The sequence below is a fragment of the Saimiri boliviensis genome, chromosome 2, assembly GCF_048565385.1.
Source record: "Saimiri boliviensis isolate mSaiBol1 chromosome 2, mSaiBol1.pri, whole genome shotgun sequence".
Classification (NCBI taxonomy): domain Eukaryota; kingdom Metazoa; phylum Chordata; class Mammalia; order Primates; family Cebidae; genus Saimiri; species Saimiri boliviensis.
In genome coordinates this window covers 221,871,950-221,886,537 of record NC_133450.1, presented here as the reverse complement: position 1 = coordinate 221,886,537, position 14,588 = coordinate 221,871,950, and the positions used below count along the sequence as shown (strand labels likewise).

The 14,588-nt window shown below is 55.8% G+C and overlaps 1 protein-coding gene across 2 annotated transcripts; it reads right to left on the bottom strand.

Moving 5' to 3' along the window:
- Positions 1–4,140: 4,140 nt before the first annotated feature.
- Positions 4,141–13,256, bottom strand: DOLPP1 (dolichyldiphosphatase 1). Of its 2 annotated transcripts, XM_003940020.3 has the most exons (8): positions 13,176–13,256; positions 9,762–9,862; positions 9,447–9,531; positions 9,245–9,344; positions 8,935–9,033; positions 8,280–8,408; positions 7,697–7,786; positions 4,141–5,601 (listed from the first exon to the last, which is right to left on the bottom strand). In XM_003940020.3, exons 1-8 carry the CDS (start codon positions 13,249–13,251, stop codon positions 5,565–5,567), a joined length of 717 nt encoding a protein of 238 aa, XP_003940069.1. In that variant the 5' UTR covers positions 13,252–13,256; the 3' UTR covers positions 4,141–5,564. The 2 variants fall into 2 exon arrangements, with proteins under 2 accessions (XP_003940069.1, XP_010349046.1); XM_010350744.3 differs by lacking the exon at positions 8,935–9,033.
- Positions 13,257–14,588: the final 1,332 nt, after the last annotated feature.

Sequence of the window (14,588 nt, the reverse complement as noted above, 5' to 3'; positions counted from 1 at the left end):
ACCTGCCAAGCCTGGAGTGAAGATGGTACTCACCAGGAGAGGGAAGCCACCTGCCCGATGCCCCAAGAGGACAGGAGGTGCAGCCCAGACGATGGGGGAGTGGGTGGAGGCAGGGAAAGGGATGCCTCCAGGGGAAACAAGCAGGCCTGGAAGAGAACCTGACGCTGCTCCTCTGCTGGAGAGCTTGGGCTGCTGCCTCAGCACAATGGGGTGCTCCCTCTGAGGGTGACTAGAACCCCTAGGAAACAGGGCTCACAGCAGGTCAGAATGAGTGCTGCGTAAGCGGCCAGGGCCTACAGCCAGCCCAGGGCAGGACAGGGAGGGGAGGGTGGGCAGGCAAGAGGCTACAGGACAGACACCCTGGATTCCCAAAATGCCCCTAAAAACCCTACAGGTCTGAATATAAGGTCAGATTTTTTTCCCCCAGAATTATCCTTCTGAATTGAGTGCATCCCCTTAGGGTGGCATTGTTAACAATTCCTTGGAGCTGCTAAGTACTGTTTAGGGAAGGCGCACTCAGCATCTGAGCAACCTCAATCATGGTGAGAGGGAATTCATGGAGGTCCTCCGTGTGGGGAAAAATGGCAAACAAGATCTCGTCATTCTTCCTTAGGGGTCATTCCCGAGACCTCACACTTTCCAGTGTTGGATGTTGGGATAAACCAGAGCTTAACGTTGTGCCGGGGGCACTTGTGGCTTGGAATGAAATTTTAGTGCTAGTGCTGTACATGAAATCCTACAGGTGCTGCTCAGAGGCTGGCAGAGCAGACAGCAGCCCCAGGAGAGTGGGGTCAGCTGACCCCAAGGGGGCTCCAGGAGTGACCAAACTCTGACACCAGTGATGTAGATTTAAAACGTGGTTTATTTTTGCAAAATGAGTGAAAAAAAATGTTCTAAATTGGTGTATCTTGAGAAATACATAATTTGACATTTGAATGAGTAATAAATTTTTTTTTTTTTTTTTTTTTGAGACAGAGTTTCATTCTCGTCACCTAGGCTGGACTGCAATGGTGCGATCTCGGCTCACTGCAACCTCCGCCTCCCAGGTTCAAGTGATTCTCCTGACTCAGCCTCCCAAGTAGTTGGGATTACAGGTGCCATCACCACACCTGGCTAATTTTGTATTTTTACTAGAGACAGGTTCTCACCATGTTGGCCAGGTTGGTCTCAAACTCCTGATCTCAGGTGATCCACCCACCCTGGCCTTCCAAAGTGCTGGGATTACAGGCCTCAGTCACCACACCCAGTCTAATAAAATTAACAAATTAAAGAGAAATAGACGTGGTTTTTATATAGATCTTGAAAGTCTGTATATCCAGTGGGCATGAACTTTATGTAGGCCCTGTCATTGGGAGAAAGCAGGGGTATACTCGAGGTTAAGGTTGTCAAGGCAGGGCAAGGACCTGGCTGCAGGGGGCCCTGTGGAAGGGCCATGACAAAGACAAGGGCCTCGGCCAGGCACAATGGCTCACACCTGAAATCCCAGTACTTTGGGAGGCCGAGGAAGGTAGATCACTTGAGGTAAGGAGTTCGAGACCAGCCTGGCCAACACGGCAAAACCCTGTCTCTACTAAAAAATACAAAACTTAGCTAGATGAGGTGGCAGGTGCCTATAATCCCAGCTACTCGGGAGGCTGAGGCAGGAGAATCACTTGAATCCGGGAGGCAGAGGTTGCAGTGAGCTGAGATTGTGCCATTGCACTCCAGTCTGGGAGACAGAGTAAGCCTCTATCTGAAGAAAAAAAAAAAAAAAAAAAAAAAGACAAGGGCCTCTTCCTGAGCCCAAGGTGTGAGGAGGCTGACATGGCTGGATTTTAGGAGGATGCTGTGGTTGCTGCCACATGAGCAATAGTTTAAAGTGGACCAGGCTAAGGGTGGGGAGGAGGGAAACCTGTCAGGCTTTACTGCCTGTAGGCATGGACTGGTGGTGGCCTGGACCCACACAGCAGCCTGGGAGGGAAAGAGAAAAGTGGATCTTCTTTTTTTTTTTTTTCTTTTTCTTGAGATGGGAGTCTCACTCTGTTGCCCAGGCTGGAGTGCAGTGGCGCTATCTCAGCTCACTGCAACCTCTACCTCCTGGGTTCATGCAATTCTCCTGCCTCAGACTCCAGAATAGATGGGATTACAGGCACCCGACACCAGGCCCAACTAACTTTTGTATTTTTGGTAGAGACGGGGTTTCACCATGTTGGCCGGGCTAGTCTCAAATTCCTGACCTTAAGTGATCAACCCGCCTAGACCTCCCAAAGTGCTGGGATTACAGATGTGAGCCACCGAACATGGCCAAAAAGTGGGTATTTCAAAGAGGCTTCTGAGGGCTTGAGGAGTTGGGTTTCCGCCCAGCACTGCACCTTGGGCAGGATGGAGTGGGGTCGGGGTAAGCAGGTGAGTGTGAATGAAGTGAAAGCAATGAGTTAGCAGCATCTGAAGCCAGGTGGCCCGGACCCAGCCTGAGCCCTTAGCCTGGTGGTCTCTGTGGGCCTCCCCAGGAAACTGAGTGAACAAGTGAAGGAAGGCTCAGGTGGGGTCAGGGCCCACCCTCTGGGGAGCTCCTCTTTGCAACCTTCTCCATGTGGGACTTCGGTATTACTAAGAAATGAAAGCTATGGCCGGGCTCGGTGGCTCACACCCGTAATCCCAGCACTTTGGGAGGCTGAGGCAGGCGGATAAGGAGGTCAACAGTTCGAGACCAGCCTGGCCAACGTGGTGAAACCCCGTTTCTACTAAATATGCAAAAAAATTAGCTGGGAGTGGTGGCTTGCGCCTGTAGTCCCAGCTACTTGGGAGGCTGAGTCAGGAGAATTGCTTGAACCCAGGAGGTGGAGGTTGCAGTGAGCTGACATCGTACCACTGCACTCCAGCCTGGACGACAGAGCAAGACTACATTTCAAAAAAAATAGCAAATCAGTCTGTGCCTAATCATTCCAATATCTGAAGTATTTGTGGGTCTGTTTCTGTTATCTGTTTTCTGCTGGTTCTCTGTCACGGTGTCTTCTTTCCTTTTATATTTGATCATCTTTGTCCACGTGTATTTGTTTTGTTTTTGAGATGGGGTCTTGCTCAGGCTGGAGTGCAATGGCGTGATCACGGTACGCTGCAGCCTTGACCTCCCAGGCTCAAGTGATCTCCCACCTCTAACCGCCAAGTAGCTGGGACCACAGGTGTGCACCACCACGCCTGGCTAATTCTTAAAAAAATATGGCCGGGCGCGGTGGCTCAAGCCTGTAATCCCAGCACTTTGGGAGGCCGAGGCGGGTGGATCACGAGGTTGAGAGATCGAGACCGTCCTGGTCAACATAGTGAAACCCCGTCTCTACTAAAAATACTAAAAAAAAACTAGCTGGGCATGGTGGTGCGTGCCTGTAATCCCACCCACTCAGGAGGCTGAGGCAGGAGAATTGCCTGAGCCCAGGAGGCGGAGGTTGCAGTGAGCCGAGATCGCGCCATTGCACTCCAGCCTGGGTAACAAGAGCGAAACTCCGTCTCAAAAAAAAAAAAAAAAAAAAAAAAAAAAATTTTAGGGAGGGATAACATGGGGAGAAATGCCAGATATAGTATGCACCTAAAATAAAATGCGTGTGTGTGTGTGTGTGTGTGTGTGTGTGTGTGTGTGTGTGTATTTTAAAGACAGGGTCTTGCTATGTTGTCCAGGCTGGGCTCAAACTCCTGGGCTCAAATGATCCTCCCTCCTTGGCCTCCCAAAGTGCTGAAATTACAGGTGTGAGCCAGTGTGTCGGACCAAGTGGAGATGATTATCCTGGCACATTCTGAAGGGCACACTGGCTGCCCCTGAGTCTTCAAGGCTGCCCCACAGAGGAGGAACGAGGCTCAGTGAGAGCAGAGCCAGCACCACACAGGGAGGGGCCTGAGAGTGAAAAGGGGAAAACTTCCTAAGGCTGAAAGTGGCCAGGTTTGGAATGGCAGCTCTCAGTGAGGTCCCCTAGAGGGAGGTAATCGGAAGCTGGACAGACCCTGATGGGGAACGTTGCAGAGGCCATTCACAGCCCTCCTGTGGGCTAGAAGGGACTCGGTAACTTCTGGTTTCATGGTCTGCACTGTATTGTTGCCCCTAAGGGTCCTGTGTCCCCGCAGCTGCCCCAATCTCCTCTCCTGAGTTCAGTCAGCATGTGCTCAAGCCGCCCAAGTTTACGATTTTATTTTAAAACAATAGTAAACAATTTCATTGATTTTTCTTAAATCAAACCACCTCACACTCAGCTTGTCTCAGGCAAAAAGTAAAAAATAAAAATAACAAGGGGAGGGAAACATGGAAACCGACCTACCTTCCCTAGAAATAAGCCCTGGTCCCGGCATCTGGAATGGCTTTTGGACACTGCCTTTAACAAAGGAGAAAAGAAAGCACCAAAATATTGTGCTTCAGCAGCAGGTTAGGAGCCTCCACAGAGAAAGGGGGGGGAGGATTCAAACACAGATCCCGAGTGGCCCAGTTCAGTCCTCAAAGCTTCTGAGAGTCTGGAGGCGTCTCCTCTCCACAACTCCCTTTCAGAGTGACTTAGAGATGGGGGTCCCTTTGGGAAGAACCCTCCCGCAAACTGGGCAGGGCTCTGTGAGCCCACACCCCAGACACAGGTTTGAGGGGGACCCCAAGCAGGTTCCCAGCTGGTCAGAGATGGGTCGGGAAGGACGAGGACATATTCAGAGCACACCGAGGGAAGGACGAGGGACTTCGGGCGCCCGCTGCCTCACTCCTCTCCTCCCGGCCCCGGCTCCTTCCCATTTTCTTCGCGCAGGGATGAAGACTGACTGCTACCAGATGGCAGGACGAGAAAGAGCTGTAAACAGCCTGGGTCTGCTCACCCACATGTGCAGGCTCCTTTGTCAGAAAGGGATTATTGTCTTATGGACAGGGGACCAGAGAAAGCCCTTATGGTGTTGGGTCGATACGGGGTAGAACACAATGACAGCAGCCGCCAGATGCGCGCTCGCTCTGGGCCCTGCCCCCAGACAGGGAAACACTGACCGAGGTTCTGGAATGGCAATGGTGGCAGGGAGGCTGTGGGGTATGCTCCCCTCCTCCTGGCACCCCAGGCCACTGCTCCAGCCCAGGGAGAGGCATCTGCCCTCGGCATAGGGCAAAGGGCCTGGGAAGCTGACTGGGGCCCTCTGTCCACAGGGCAGCCACCGGAGAGCAGGCTCTTCAGCTCCAGAATCCTGCCTGCCTCTGACAAAACCAAAAAATAAATAGTGTGTACTTCTCACGCCACCTGGAATTCCTGGCCCCGAGACCAGAGGCGCGAGCCCTCTTCCTCCACCCTGCACCCAGGTGCCCACGCTGAGGGCACTTCCTGCCCAGCCACGGGCTGGCAGCAGCACAAGCGAGGGTCTCTGGCCACGGCCCCCAGGCAGCAGGCCCTCCAGGGTCCTGGTTGAGGGGCTGGCTCAGCCCTTTGGTCCACCTTGTTCGTTAAAATTAAAATAAGAAAAAAAAAAGGCTCCACTTGGTGACTTGGATCTGTATGCTTCGTCCCTGTCTGTCATCCTGTCCATCCTGCAAGGCATCGTGTGGGCCAGATCTGGAGGCTGGGCCCAGCCACACCCACCAGTCACTGCAGTTTCGTCCCCAGCTTGCGTTGTCTGTTCCTGCAAAATGGGACGGGGATCAGATGTGGGTTCAGTAAACTACAGCTGTTCCCCACCTCATAGTTCCAACTAAGTAGATAAATCCCGACCCCCAGTAGCCAGTGATGGACCTGAACTGGGCCAATCAGAGCGCCTGCACTGGGAATGGCACCTAGAGAGGGTTGATCTCCCTGGTGGGGCCTGTACCTTGGTTGCCTCAGCTCTGGAATCCTGGAAGTGGAGCCAGGAGACTGGGGCTGGGGTGGGGGCCAGGATGAGACAACAGAGGCAAGAGGAACCTGGCTGAGTTCCAATTAGTTATGGGGAGTTTCCCTTTATTGACAAGCCAGCACAAGTGGGTTCTGTTGTTACCGACCAAAACAGAAGTACAGAAAAGTAGTGAGCTCCCCATCCGGGAGGTATGTAAGCAAAAGTAGAACTACTGATGGAGGTTACTGAGGGGATTTGAGCACTCAATTTGGGGTATGGCTATATCTAGGATGAGCCCAGGAACCTGAGGGAAGCAGGGCCAATCAACCCCATTTTCTAGAGGGGCTGATAGACACGGTAGAGGAGAATGGGGCTTGTCCAGGGTTCCAGTTAAAATCTAGAAACCTGACTGGTCCTGTGTGATCCGGCCCCAGCCTCATCCCACAACACACCCCTTGTTCCCTGGGCTCCAGCCCCGTCAGTCTCAGGCTGATGCACTCACCAAGCTTTGTCGGCCTCAGGAGCTATGCACGCCCTTCCCCAGCCCACTCTGACTTCACAGGCCCCGCCCACCCAGCCCCACATAGGCTCCCGACACAAGCTGTCAGGCCACAGCACCGATCACATAGGCAGGCGATCACACAGGCAGGTGCACCGAAGCTCTTCCCTGCCTGCTATGAGCACCATAAGCAGGGGACCATGGCTGTCGCTCTGTGCTTGTCCCCAGCACACAGCCTGGCACAGAACAGGTGTGCCCTGAGATTTCGGTAAATGAAGGCAGGTCGAGGCCGGCCAGGCGGGGCAGGCCAGGGTGAGGAAGGGCAGGCCGGTGAGAGATCAGTGGGGCCAGCTGGGGCCCTTCCGCCTCTAATGGGATTGCCTGCCCTAACCCCCTCCAATCCCCTTTCCTCACGGATCCCCGGCTTTGCTCTTAAGCTTGTTAGGATAATTTGGACCTTGATGCACTAAACACATTTCCTGGCTGCTAGGACACCCCACCCTGCCCCGCCCCACAGTCCCTCTCGGCCCGCCTGCAAACCTCCCAGGCTTCCTCTGGAGCCTCAGCTTGTCTCTAAACCGAGAGAGGAGCCAGCCTTCCCACACCCCTAGGACCCCCACCCAGGATCTGGGGTGAGTGAAACAGCATGAGTCAGGACTCTCCAAAGCTCAGCTCTGTCCTGGCCTGCTGTGCAACTACAGGCTGGCTCCCTAACTCAACATGCCTCAGCTGACCCAGGTCTAAGAAAGCATCTGGACTAACCCCTAGGGATGGCCACACACAGGAGCCCTGAGAACCTCAGCTGCCCAGCTCTCTGGTTCTGGGCTGCAGAGGTTAAAAGCATGGGCTCGCCAGGCGCGGTGGCTCAAGCCTGTAATCCCAGCACTTTGGGAGGCCAAGGCGGGTGGATCACGAGGTCGAGAGATCGAGACCATCCTGGTCAATATGGTGAAACCCCGTCTCTACTAAAAATACAAAAAATTAGCTGGGCATGGTGGCGCGTGCCTGTAATCCCAGCTACTCAGGAGGCTGAGGCAGGAGAATTGCCTGAACCCGGGAGGCGGAGGTTGCAGTGAGCCGAGATCGCGCCATTGCACTCCAGCCTGGGTAACAAGAGCGAAACTCCGTCTCAAAAAAAAAAAAAAAAAAAAAAGCATGGGCTCTGGGCCAAACAGCCTGGGTTCACCACCCTGCTCCCCACCCAGTATCTGCAAGATCTCAAGCAAGTGACTGCTCTTCTCCAAGCTTCAATTTTCTCATCTGCAAAATGGGGGTCACGGTAGGATTCCATGGGTTAATGCAAGAGAAGCACTTAGGCAGGCATGGGCTCCCAGAGGGCCCTCCAAACATGGAGGCAGAGGCTGCCTGGGGCTGGGTCCCTGTAAGCACTGCTGTCCCCGAACTCACCTGGCTTCTGCCCGGGTTACCGTGTACTCAAACCAGAGTACGTTGGGAATGAGGCTTGTGTCTCGGATTAGGAAGAACTCGGAGATAGGCCTGGAGAGACAGACACCCAGAGAGCCAGGACCACATCAGGGCACGAGTCTCACCGTGCCAGACATCCCCACCAGTGCCCAGGGCTGCTGCTGCACCCTCCCCCACCACCTAGAGTCACTGCCTGGCCTGACACCCCAGAGCCACTGAGAGACCCAGCTCTGTCACCTGTGTCGCCTCAGGCAGGGGCACTGTCCCACAGCACACACAGCCCAGCAGGACTCAGGCTTCTAAGTCCCTGAGAACCTATGCAAGGACAGAGGATGGCACTCTGGCTTCTGGGCCTGAGGAAACCCCCCATGTCTCTGCTGTAAACCCCTGGAGGAGGTGGAAGCCAGACAGGCGGGGCCTGTAGCCTTATGCCACCAGAAAGCTAGGCACTGGGGCCTTCTCAGGGAGACAGGGGCTGGGGTCAAGACTCCTGGCCCACCCACTGACAGCCCCACCCACAGGAGGGGACAGGGCCACAGTGCCTGGGACGGCAGGAGGCAGTTACCAGGCTGCTATCCTGGGGAACAGCGGGGTGAGGACCTCCTGGGTGAAGATGAACCAGGCGACGGCCATGAGGCCTCCAGCGATGCCTCCATAGAGCACCTGGCTCCAGGTGTGGTACAGTAGGTAGACCCTGGGACAAGGCCAGAAAGGAAGTACGTGAGAGCCAGGCAGAGACAGGCCCGTACAATCCTCCAAGCCCACGTGCCAGCTTCCCAGGGACCTGTACCCACACATGTGGAGACACACCGACACACCGGCAGGACACTGACTCCAAGGGCACAGCCTCAGATCCACTTCCAGGAGGGAGGGCGCTGGACCCCAACTGCAGTGCTCCCATCTGTAGCCGTGAAGGGCCGGCTGGGATCTGCTGCCACCTGTCCAGCCCTTGACCTCTGGATTTGTCTACGGTGGGCTCCTCCGGAATAGGGACTAGATGGCTAATACACGGAGTTAGCCCCAGAATCTTGGGCTCAGTGGCGACTGGGCTAGAAAGGGCAGCTAGAGCCCTGTCCTTTTCAAACTAGAGTTCTGAGACCCCTTTCCCAGTCCCGTCCTATAGGCTCTGGGACTAGGGTCCATAGTGGGGCCCGACAGGGACCAGGAATCAGCAGGACCCACATGTGCAGGGGCAGGCAGGGGCTCTCCCTCCTCCATACCTACTGTAGGAGACTAGGAAGGCCGCGGCGAGGAGCCCTAGGGAGAGCACGTGCCTCCACAGCAAGTCCAGGAACCTGGCGTTGTTTGTTTGGTGCATTCTGGGAAAACAGGCCCGCCAGATGGCCTCAGCCCACAGCCCAGCCCAGGCCTCCCAAACAGTCCCTGGCCCCATCCAAATGCTCCCTGGGTGCCTTCTGCCTCGGCTGCAGCCCCTCCCACCCCAGGGGCATCTGAAGGGCTAGCAGTGAGTCCCTGGCAGAGCCCAGCCTGGGCCAGTTCAGGGCCACCCCGGCCAGGGAAGAAGCTCACCTTAAATACAGGAAAAGGAAGGAATAGACGGAGAAGAACCACATAAACTGGGAATGGCTGGAGGGCATCCCGTATTTGGTGCCCACTGCTGTGTGGGGGCCTGGGAGAGAGAGGAGACCAGGGCATCACGGGAGGATGCGGACCTCCTCCCAGTAACACCCCGACCTGGGGGACCCTCAGGCCCTCGTGGCCCAGGCCCTACCTCCACAGGGCCGTGGCTCCTGGATGACGTTTTTGATCAGCCAGTTGACCCCCTCGTTCAGTGCCAGGCCCCCAAGGAACGAGATCTGCTGGGGAAGACGTGCGATCAGCTGGGCCTCTGTGCACCTGCTGCCTGCTACCCAGTCCCCAAAGACCATGGGCTCTGACTGAACCTCCCAGCCCAAAAGGTAAGCAACCTGGAACCAGCCAGGAGGCTTCACACACCTGAAGACAGGTGGACGCAGGGATGAGAAGGCAAACCCTGGGCTGCCCAGAGCGGGGTGGGGTGGGGAGAGGGTGGGCAGGACAGACTCACCGTGTGTAGCTCCCGCTTAAATATAATGAGGGTCACAAAACCAACAATAACAAATACAGGGCCGAGGCTCAGGTAGGCAAGGAGGTGGCCGGAGAGATCACCTGGCAAGACAGAGAACAGAGTGAGGACAGGGCCCAGGAATCAGAATAGGGGCCAGCCCCCTGTAAGGAGGGCCTGAGCCAGAAAGGAGGTCCCAGCCAGGAACACTGGCCCCTTTGAGGAGATGAGGACACTCAAGCTGAGAATCTAAGGGCAGGTGAGGCTGAGTCCGAAGGGCACCCTGACCATTTGAGACAAGGCAGCTATGCAGCCACTCTGGGGTCTGAGGGCATGGCTCAGTTCCTATGCCAGCACTCGCCAGCTGTGTGAACTGAGGCCGGATTCAACTTTCTTTTTTTTTTTTTTCCGAGACAGAGTTTCACTCTTGTTACCCAGGCTGGAGTGCAATGGCACGATCTCGGCTCACCGCAACCTCCGACTCCTGGGTTCAGGCAATTCTCCTGCCTCAGCCTCCTGAGTAGCTGGGATTACAGGCACGCGCCACCACGCCCAGCTAGTTTTTTTTTTTGTATTTTTAGTAGAGACGGGGTTTCACCATGTTGACCAGGATGGTCTCGATCTCTCGACCTCGTGATCCACCCGCCTCGGCCTCCCAAAGTGCTGGGATTACAGGCTTGAGCCACCGCGCCCGGCCCGGATTCAACTTTCTAAGCCTCAGCTCACCCACTTGTGGAATAGGGATATTAGTGCCTACCTCCTATGGCTGCGTGAGACTTGATGATATGAGACCTGTCAGACACTCAGTTTGGTCCCCGGCAACCAGGATACTTCTATGTTGGGGCAGAGGTGGGGAGAACCCGGTGTGGGAAAGGGTCCACGCCACCAGCCTCATACAAGCAGCAGGGAAGGTGTCCACAGAGGGCTGAGCCCAGATTCCAGGGCTGAAGAGATGGACACACACGTGCCTGGCCTCATCCACACCCAGGATCCTACCCAGCCCATCCTACCCAGGATCAGACTGGCCTGGAGTTGGTCTGGGAAAGCAGTGCAGCCCAGCTAAGCGCCTGGGTTCAAGTGCTGGTGCTGCCACAGTCCCACCGGGTGACAGCAGGGTGAGTCCCTTCTCTTTCCTGGGCCTTTCCACCACGAAGCTCACCTCCACAGCACTGGGCTGTGAAGACAGTGAGTGGCTGGTACCCACACCTTGAGACAGGGTGGCTATGCAGTCACTCTGGGGTCTGAGGGCATGGCTCAGTTCCTATGCCAGCACTCACTGGCTGCATGAACGGAGGCAACGATTCAACTTTCTAAGCCTCAGCTCACCCACTTGTGGAATAGGGATATTAGCGCCTACCTCCTACTGCTGCCATCTCCACAGCCTGTCCCAGAGCTGGCACTACCCTGGGGTTTTCCTGAAGATGCAACCAGACTCTGGCCTCTCCACAATCTGAGCCAAGCCCCCTCATGCCTCTCACTGCCCTTAGGACAAGCTCCCCCTCAGCCCAGCTCATCTGGCCCTGCACAGTCCTGGCCCTGCTTCCCTCCCACCCTCTGCTCTACTTCCAAGGACCGAACCCTACTTCCCTGAGTGCACCGTGTCCTGTCCGACTTCCGGACCTTTGCACGTGGTTTCCCCACCTGGGATGCTCTCTGGGTTAACTCAACAAACATCAACTAAGAACCCACCACAGTGGCAAGAAAAGACAGATACGTCCCTGCTAGTGCAGAGCTCAGGGTCTGACAAGAGAATCTGCCATCCAGACATGGTTCATGATCCACTAGTTAGTGTAGATTTCAGGACAGCATCTGGGAGTAGGGACTGGGTCTCTTTATACCCCATTCTATCCCCACAGCCTAGCACAGAGCCTGGCTCTTAACTGGGCTCAAAAACTGTTAAATGAATGGATGAAATAAGCCAGTGATGGTGCGATGAGGGGTGTGAAGGAGAAGTGCAGGGAACCACAGAAGCATTTACAGGGGCGTAGACCTCGCCAGATGCCCCAGGCTCAGCCAGGGCCCTCATCACAGCCTGTATCATGCTGCACACAACTGCCTGCCAGGTTCCTTCTGGCTTGCTGGACTGTGAGCACTCCAAGAAGCTACGCTGAGGACAGGAGGGGAAGCTGTGAAGGTGCAAAGGCCTTAGCAAGTCTCACCCCACCTCCCTCTTACAAAGCAACCATTTTTCATAGTGCAGGAGTGCAGGGATCTATCAGGCCTGTTAAGCATTCTAAACTCAGAGCTAGCCCAGGCCCCAGCACTCAGGAATGTTCAGCCGATATTGGCGGAATGAATAAATGGATGAATGGTAGGCAGGCAGGCAGGCAGGGCCCAACACCTGGCAGGGCCATACCACTCCCAGTACAACCCAGAACACCAAGGTCAAAGTTCTTTGGCATTCGGTCCTGGTGCCCTCAGCGGGGCCAGGTTCTCACATCTCACAAGGCAGCAGCAAGAGCAGGCCCTTCCCAGGCAAGCAGGGCTCAATGAGGGGGACCCAGCCTTCCCTGGCACTCAACCATCCTACTCAGGGAGGGTCCTGGAAGGGGGGATGGCATTAACTGAATACTTATGCATGCTGGGCACTGCGCTCAGCCCTTCTTGTGCCTCCTGCTATTTGATGCTCACAGCACCACCAGACGGTAAGCGCTGTAATCAGTCCCACTTTTAGAGGTGAAGTAACTTAAGCAGAGGCAGGCACCTACACAAGGCCTCGGCCTCAACTGGAGCCTAGATGGGTCCGACCCCCACGCCCAAGCTCTGCGCCAGTCTTAGCAGAGAGCCTCCAGAACGCCGCTAATGGACCTCTCAACTAGAAAGCCCTGCGCTTCGAGAGGTGTGGCTGATGGGAAGCTCCAGAAGTCAAGATCCCGGAGGCTGCCCGCCCCCTCATCGGGTCCTCTCGGGTGTAAAGTCGTGCCCTGCTCAGGGCGTGGCACCACAGTACTCAAAAGCCTGGCTTCAGCTTGCACACTCCCTGCAACGGAGAGCTCTTTCTCTTACAAGCAGCCCAAAGCACCGTTCGAAGGAAACAAACACTCCCTGCACTCTGGGGCGGAGTGCGGCCTCTCTGGGGCAAGGGAAGAAGGGTAAAGGTCCAGGCCAGGGATCTTTTCTCGCCTCACACAGACCCCCGCCCCATTTCAATCCACCGGTGCCCCGGGACCCAGAGGAGCGCCCCGGCCGCGCAGCCGCAGAGTACGCGAGCGAGCGCCTCACAATTTCGCCCAGCTCATCCCCGCACCACTGCGCCTGCGCGGCGCGCGCGCCGGCCGAGCCCCTCCAAGGCTCACTATTTGACAGTTCCCACCCCGGTCCCCCGGCGCCCCTTCCGCGGACTCGCGCAGGCCGGAGAGCCCGGGACTGAGAGGCCGTACCCGGGAAGGCGTCCTCGGAGCCGGGGCCGCCTTTTACCTGCAGGATATTCGACGTGGGTGAGGGTCACCGGCCGCCATGAAGCGGGGAGCGAGCACTGTCCGTCCGCTGCCATCTTACCCGGAGACCGGGCTTCTTCCAGCAGCCAATGGGGAGCCAGGGGGGCGGTGGTCCTGACCTATCACGCCGGGGAGGCGCCGTGCACCCAATCGGAGGCCGATATAGGTAGCGGCGCAGCCATTCAGCGTGCAGGCCGTGGGGCCGGCCTGAGAGGCGAATCAGAGAGCGGGGCCCCTGGGAGCCATCGAGCTGGCCCAGCTGGCGCCCAATCCCGGGCGAGCACAGGTAGGGGCCTGGCCAATCAGAGAGGGGGAGGGTTCCAGCACAGAACAAGGAGCATAACAGCCAATCAGAAGGCGAGACTGCCTCAGCGTGTGGGCAGGGCGGGCCAATGAAGCGCTGGCTTTGGGGGCGTGTTGAACTTTGGTGGGAGCTTTGGTTCGGATGGTACCCGCACCCAGAGTGAAGGCTTCCCTGATAGCTGACCCGCGGTCTGGGGGACCTGCGCGTCCGACAGCGCATGCTCGGAGAGGAGAGGCAGCCTCAGCCCCAGGGGGTTTGAACCGACCCACTTTTAGTTTCGAGTAAACTGAGGCCAGAGACCCAGAGGAGACTTATTTCCCACTGCCCCATACTGGCCGGTGAAAGGGCAAGTCACACGGAACAGATGACCTTTTTGTGAAAAGTGTGGGGCAAGGCGCGCAGTAGCCACCCTAAACGCTGGACTGAACGGAAGCTTAATTGATGCTAAGAGTGGAAGTTTAGCTGCAGCTAAGGACCCTTTTCTCCTTCATTCATTTAACAAAGGTTTATTGATTCAGTCACGTCTGTGCTACTTAGTGAGGAGTCCTGGGAGCATTTCAAACAAGAAGTCGGTTTTCCACCCACCCTTCAGTTTTCCCAAGACATTCCTCTGTGAACAGCCAGCCACACCTTCCCACCCGTCTTCACCTCTCCTACCCAACTCTGTCTCTGGCTAGATTGGATTACAGCCAGGTAAGGTGGGCTGGAAGGGCTCGACCTCTTGTCTCCTGGCCCTAGCATGTGCTGGGTTGTTTTGTTTTGTTTTGTTTTGTTTTTGTTTTTGTTTTTGTTTCTTTTTTTAAAATGCAACAGTGTTGAGAAATTGTTTTGTTTTGTTTTGTTTTGTTTTGTTTTTGAGACGGATCTTGCTCTGTTGACCAGGCTAGAGTGCAGTGGCACGAACTTGGCTCACTGCAACCTCCACCTCTGGGTCCAAGTGATTCTCCTGTCTCAGCCTCCCCAGTAGCTGGGACTACATGCGCACACCACTGCACCCGGCTAATTTTTGCATATATAGTAGAGATGGGGTTTCACCATGTTGCCTTGACTGGTCTCGAACTCCTGAGCTCAGGCAATCTGCCCTTGTAA